The 6,468-nt window shown below is 33.4% G+C and overlaps 1 protein-coding gene across 1 annotated transcript; it reads left to right on the plus strand.

The window, feature by feature from the left end:
- The first annotated feature begins 753 nt into the window (after positions 1–753).
- LOC123695790 lies at positions 754–3,057 on the plus strand. The gene is made up of 2 exons (XM_045641717.1): positions 754–1,269; positions 1,628–3,057. Exons 1-2 carry the CDS (start codon positions 1,045–1,047, stop codon positions 2,315–2,317), a joined length of 915 nt encoding a protein of 304 aa, XP_045497673.1. The 5' UTR covers positions 754–1,044; the 3' UTR covers positions 2,318–3,057.
- The last annotated feature ends 3,411 nt before the right edge of the window (positions 3,058–6,468 follow it).

Raw genomic sequence — 6,468 nt, forward strand, 5'->3', positions numbered from 1 at the left:
TCATAAAGGTTACAATAATAAAAAAAAAAATAAAAAAGCACAAAGGGCGGCCTTTTGGCGGAATTTTCATTCTATAATAGCCAAAGAATTTTTTGGGATACATCCGAAGTTCATTGTATTTCTGACTAGCTTTCCACCCGCGGCATCGCCCGCGCAGTTAAAGAAAAACCCGCATAGTTCCCGTTCCCGTGGGATTTTCGGGATAAAACCGATCCTATGTCCTTTCTCGGGTATCAAAATATCTCTATACCAAATTTACAGACAGACAGAGTTACTTTCGCATTTATAATATAAGTATGGATAAAAGAAACCTTTGACAATTCTATCTGCTGTAAAAGAATGAGTCCAATATAGACGAATTTTCTTTTTTTTTTTTATTCTTATCCTCCGAAGTAGTAAATAAAGACAAGCAACTTGTACGAAATCCATGATGAAAGTGAGTAAGGATCACTATTAAATTATCGCTGTGCGCGCACCGTACTCTCTGCGATTTTCTACAGCGCGATTTTGAAATCGTGTCGCAAAAATTAAAATCGTGGTGCGCGCTTAGCCTAATATAGTACCCGTGGTCTGTACGGAATCATTTCATATATTAGATACATTCAAATTCAAACATTGACATATTTTATCAAAGTTTGAATTTGAATCAGATTTTGAAACGCCTGACGTTTGCGCGCTTGATTTGACGTGGCGTAGGTAGACGTCATCTATGAATTATTTAATTACCTAGGTACCTATTTAATATCAGTCTAGACTCTAGTGACTCTTTGACTCTTTGCTCTAGTGTCTACTGTTCCTTTTATTTAAAAGGAACAGTATAGTTACTATAGGTACTCTTTGCTACTGTCTACCTATATTACTTGCTCTGTGCTGTCTACAATACAAATCAAATATTATTATTATTACTTGCTAGTTGCTCTCACAGAGGTTGCTCTGTGAAATTAAAATTCAAATAGACAGGTGGAGAATATAGATTTATGAGTAGGTATTCGTATGGTAGAAGAATAGTATAAAATTTAATATTTACCTACTTACATATAAATCATGAATTCACCTAGCTCTTCCAAAGAACAATCGAAAAAACGCAAAAAACCATATAATAAGTATTGCATTGTGCCGATGTGCAAAAATACATTAAGATCAACACCCGATAAATTGTTTTTTCTCGTCCCGAGAGGTGCAGCAATAAGACAAGCATGGTGTAATGTTATGAAAAGAGAGATGGTGTCTCCATCAACTTGCTTATATTGTTGTGAAGATCACTTTGATGTGAGTACCTGCCTATTAAAAATTGTTTAGGGTGACAGTAGACCATCCTACCTGGTACCTAACTCTAATGTTTCTAATAAAACACTAAGTATCCCTAATTTCTAATATTAATAATGCTCAATAAGATTCTATTGTTTGTTTCTTCAGTCACAGACCACAGTGGAGATATTTTATGATGTTATTTCTATATAATATATTTCTGGTGATAGTCATAATGTGTCATCTAGGCTACTTTTTACTGCAGTGAACATTTTCATTAAGTACCTACATGGGAAAAAAATATTTTTTAATAAATGTGTAACACTGTTTTTTACCACATATTTTTTTAATTACTTACTTAAATATGTTTCGGTTTTAGGTAGAAGAAGATACATTTAATTACATGCAGTCTAAAATTTCCAATTTGCCATTAAATATTAAAAAGAATACATTAAGATTAAATAAAAGTATTCTTCCCCACAAATTTAAATGCCAAGAATCGGAATGCACTATTGACTTGGAGTTACAACCATGGAAAAGAAATGGCAAAAGTACAAAATTTCTACAATCAGGCAGAAGTTGTCTTTCTGAGCCTCCAGCAAAACTACCTAACCATTTAAATGCTTCAATATCAGAAACAAATTCTGAATCAGATACCACTTTGGAACCATCCCGGTTAAATAATGAAGATACAAAAAATCTATCTTCTGACAGCAAAACATCTTTGGACAGTCTATTTAATGGAAACAAAATAAAAGTTAACAATTACATTGAAGTTAGTAATGAAAATGCTTTGTGTACAAAGTCATCAATTTCAATAGTATCTTCATTTCCTATTCCAAAGACGACATCAATATCTCCTGTGAAAGTACCTCGGGCACCTGATAAGAAAATTCAAGATAAACCTGATTTAGCTTTAAGATCCTCTCTTCAATGTTCACTGGTATCATCAAAGTCCTTTGAACCTGACTTAAGTTTGCCGGGATCAAGATGGATTATTGAAGATGACACTTTGGTATCCTGGAGTGCTTACTTCCAAGAACACCATTTATGGGAGACGGAGATTTAAAAAAAAATCCTTTATAAGTACTAGGAAAAAATAAAAAGTACCCTCAATTCAGTGATGCAAAGCTAGAAAGGAGAACTTGGGGATTCATTAAGATTGTGATGTTCTAAAAGGATAAGAAAATATTTTGATGTCTATATTTAATATATAATGCTCAGAATGTTATAATAATTTCACTATTGATGTCTACTATTGATATACTATTTATTACTATGTATATGTTTAATGATGACTACAATGTAAGAGGAAATGCAGTCGTTATATTCTCCATACAAACACTCTGAATCTGTTTGCTCCAAGTTTATCCTACTAATATTAAATAAATGCGAAAGTTTGAAGGGATGGATGTATGTGTGTGTATGAAGGTATGTTTGTTACTCTTTCACTTAAATACCTACTACTGAACGGTGAACCGAATGAACCGATCACAATGAATTTAAACAAACATGTAGAGGGTAACTTGGATTAACACATAGGATAGGTTTTATCCCGCAAATACCACGGGAACGGGAACTATGCGAGGTTTTCTTTGAAAACGCGGGCGAAGCCGCGGGCGGAAAGCTAGTTGATCTTAAAGCATTGACCATGGTCCATGCATTGACACAACATTCCTACCGTATTTTCAAAATTGTCCCTGACAGCATTTCCTCTTGTGCACAATGATAAGTATTAGTTAGGATGTGATGTACCTTATTAAAATAATGAAAAATAATATTATAATAAACAATAGATATAATATATTACATTTTAGTTTTATTTAGATGTATCCTCTTCGATAAAACAAGGAAAAATGGTATCATACCGAAATAATGTATGAATGAATGAATGAAAATGCTTTATTTGCACCAACACAAGGAGACAATACGAAAAAAACACATGCAAACAAACACGTACAAAAAGGCGGCCTTATCGCTAAAGCAGCGATCTCTTCCAGGCAACCTTTCGTCGAGGATCATGAGAATTACGTTTTATGATGAGGTTGATGGTGCAGAACACAAAAATCATGAAATAAATAAGTATAAGACTACATATATTATACATATATATATACAATATACATACGGATATTATAAAGATAAATAGTAAATATTTAGCTGCTTTTTAAACTCATTTAATGTCCCTGCCCTTCTGATTTTGTCGGGCAAACTGATCCACAGCCTGATAGCACGGACCGTAAAGGAACAGTCATAGAAATTAGATCTGTGAATAGGAACATGTACTGTCGGACTGTCGCGGGAAAAAACCGCAACCGCTTGTATTCGAATTTCGATTGTTTGTAGGTACGTTGTTAAAAACTCGCTGGTTTAGCCCAGACACAGCCCAAAATAATATTTTAGTAAAATTATTTTTATTTTCGCTGATATAATACTTACAAATTTGGCGCCAAAATTAGTTTTTTTTTCCCAATTTCGTGGCATGAAGATGTGTCTATTCGCCATTTCGCGGTTCGCCATTCTCCAGTCAAATCTGTGGTGATCTGTGGGACAGAATAGGACAGAATAGACACGCGTCAGAGCGTTTTCACATTGTCCGGTCCGATATCGGATATCGGAAGCCGATAGCCGATATCCGATATCGGACACAATTTGCCCTTTCACATTATCCGATAATATCGTCCCGATATCATGAGTGTTGCCAGAAACTGGAAAAGTAGATATATGGAGAATTAAAAAAAGACAGTGGATGCATTTATGTTACAAAAAATAAACTTTATTTTAAATAAAATAAATAGGAATAAATAAACTATGTTTTTCAAACCGGTTTAATCTGCTGACTGCGGAGTTTGGATTTGTACCCTCTGCAGAGTCAGAATCTAGTTTCAATATTCAATTTCATTGTGAGGCTTGTTTTTTTTATATGCTGTTTTTCTTTTTTTAATAATAGAACATGTTGTGTGGTCGTAGTGAATTTTAGAACTTTTTTATATTAAATCATGTACGACTGTTATGTTCATAAACAAATAAAATAAAATTCAACTCAGTATTAAAGCGACGAAACTGGCAAATATAAATTCAAATTACATTTACAAATGTAGGTGCTGTTATTACAATTTTATAGTGCTAATAATAATATATATATTATACCTATAAATAATAGGTAGAATGTACATCATTCTACCTATTATCTGGGTGTGCAAATATTAAACGAAATAAATTAAACTAAACTAATTCTTCGTTGTCACAGATTCCGCAATGTAATAAATTCTTGAATGTCATAAAATTGTTTCTCCATTAACTATTTCGTCAGTTTCTTCTAAAATATTTCATACAATTTTTGTTGATTTATTGTACATATGTTGGAAAGTGCAGTATATTTTGATACCTCGTTAACATAATATGCAAATTTACTTTTCCTTTCTTAAATATTCTGGGTAGTATTTAACAAATATTATAACTATCCCTTTCTTTCCAAGCTAGTACCTATTAGAAAAATCAGTAGATCACCCGAAAAATCATAAGGTCTAGCAACACTGGTCATCATGGCAAACTATAATAAAAAACTTTATTTGTTGTATTTATTATATTTGAGACGTAAAAAAAGATATAGATATTTTTGTTTACTTCAGTTCAGCCAATTGCCGTATATTATAGGACGGTATTAAAATAGCTCCCGTATAAATAGTATTTTTAATGCCTTTAAATACTTAAATGAATGTTTTCTTAATAAAAAGGTTTAAAGTAAATGAAAGGATTTTTTTTTTTACATTTAGCGCCTAGAAATGACTGAAAATACACAAACTAGTGCTTTTTTTGCTGTTGGTATACTACCTTTTCGAAAATTGAGTTGGTAACACTGAACATTATCGTCCGATAGTTCACGGGAATATCGGTGTTGGCTCCGATATCCGATATCGGACCGGACAATGTGAAAGACAGGTACCTAAATCATACATTAATTTACTTAGCCTCCGATATCGGATATCGGCTATCGGCGCCCGATATCCGATATCGGACCGGACAATGTGAAAACGCTCTGACGCGGCCGGCCGCGGCATGCAATGTCTACCTACTTAATATTATACAGGGTGTAATCGTTAAGTGTGCACAAGCGATTATTCCGTAACTATTGCAGATATCAAAAAACTTTAAACTGATATCGAAACTTTCGAAAGTACTTTACCTAATGAGTAAAATGGCCATAATAATTTTTTAAAAATAAAACGAGAAATATCCAAAAATATTAGATTAAACGCTCCCATACATTTGATTTCCCATAACATCTTTGTATCATAGCAGATTTTGGAAATGACGTCCTCATTGTGCAATACTATGAGGAGCTCTATTTAAAGTTTCTAAATGAATTTCCCATCAAATTTGCGAAGTAATTAAAGCAGAAAACCAAAAAAAGAAAGAGAAAGCTAAAATCTTTCATATTAAATGTACACGGGATATTCATATCTCATACTAAATGTATGGGAGGGTTTAGGCCAAGCGCGCACCACGATTTTAATTTTTGCGGCACGATTTCAAAATCGCACTGTAGAAAATCGCAGAGAGTACGGTGCGCGCACAGCGATAATTTAATAGTGATCCTTACTCACTTTCATCATGGATTTCGTACAAGTTACTTGTCTTTATACTTCGGAGGATAAGAAGAAAAAAAAAAAAGAAAATTCATCAATATTGGACTCATATTTTTACAGCAGATAGAATTGTCAAAGGTTTCTTTTATCAGAAATACAATGAACTTCGGATGTATCCCAAAATATTCTTTGGCTATTATAGAATGAAAATTCTGCCAAAAGGCCGCCCTTTGTGCTTTTTTATTATTTTATTTTTATTATTGTAACCTTTATGTATATTTTGTTTCTTGTACAATAAAGTGTTAAATAAATAAATTCAAACTTTTGACAGATTACTGAGTTTATGTTTACCAAACAGTACCTATAGGTACCACTACGATGGCGATGTTTACTGTTGGACAGCTGACGAAACACAAGTGAAGTGCCGGTCGGGCCCCCGAGTGTGCGATTTTATTATCGCAGTGCGCGCGGTACCATACAATTTCATATTCTGCATTTCATTTTCGCGACAATCGCGTCGCGAGCAGTCGCAGCAAAATGCAGCAAATCACAATTTTAAATTAGCTGCGATTATTTAATCGCATGTGCGCGCATTGTCATAGTAACTCATACGTTGTATATTTTCTGTATA

This window comes from Colias croceus, chromosome 11 (assembly GCF_905220415.1).
Source record: "Colias croceus chromosome 11, ilColCroc2.1".
Classification (NCBI taxonomy): domain Eukaryota; kingdom Metazoa; phylum Arthropoda; class Insecta; order Lepidoptera; family Pieridae; genus Colias; species Colias croceus.

Coding starts and splice junctions, on each gene's coding strand:
- LOC123695790 (XM_045641717.1), top strand. CDS start 1,045: ATGAATTCACCTAGCTCTTCCAAAGAACAATCGAAAAAACGCAAAAAA. Junction 1,270..1,627: donor GTTGTGAAGATCACTTTGAT/GTGAGTACCTGC, acceptor TTTCGGTTTTAG/GTAGAAGAAGATACATTTAA.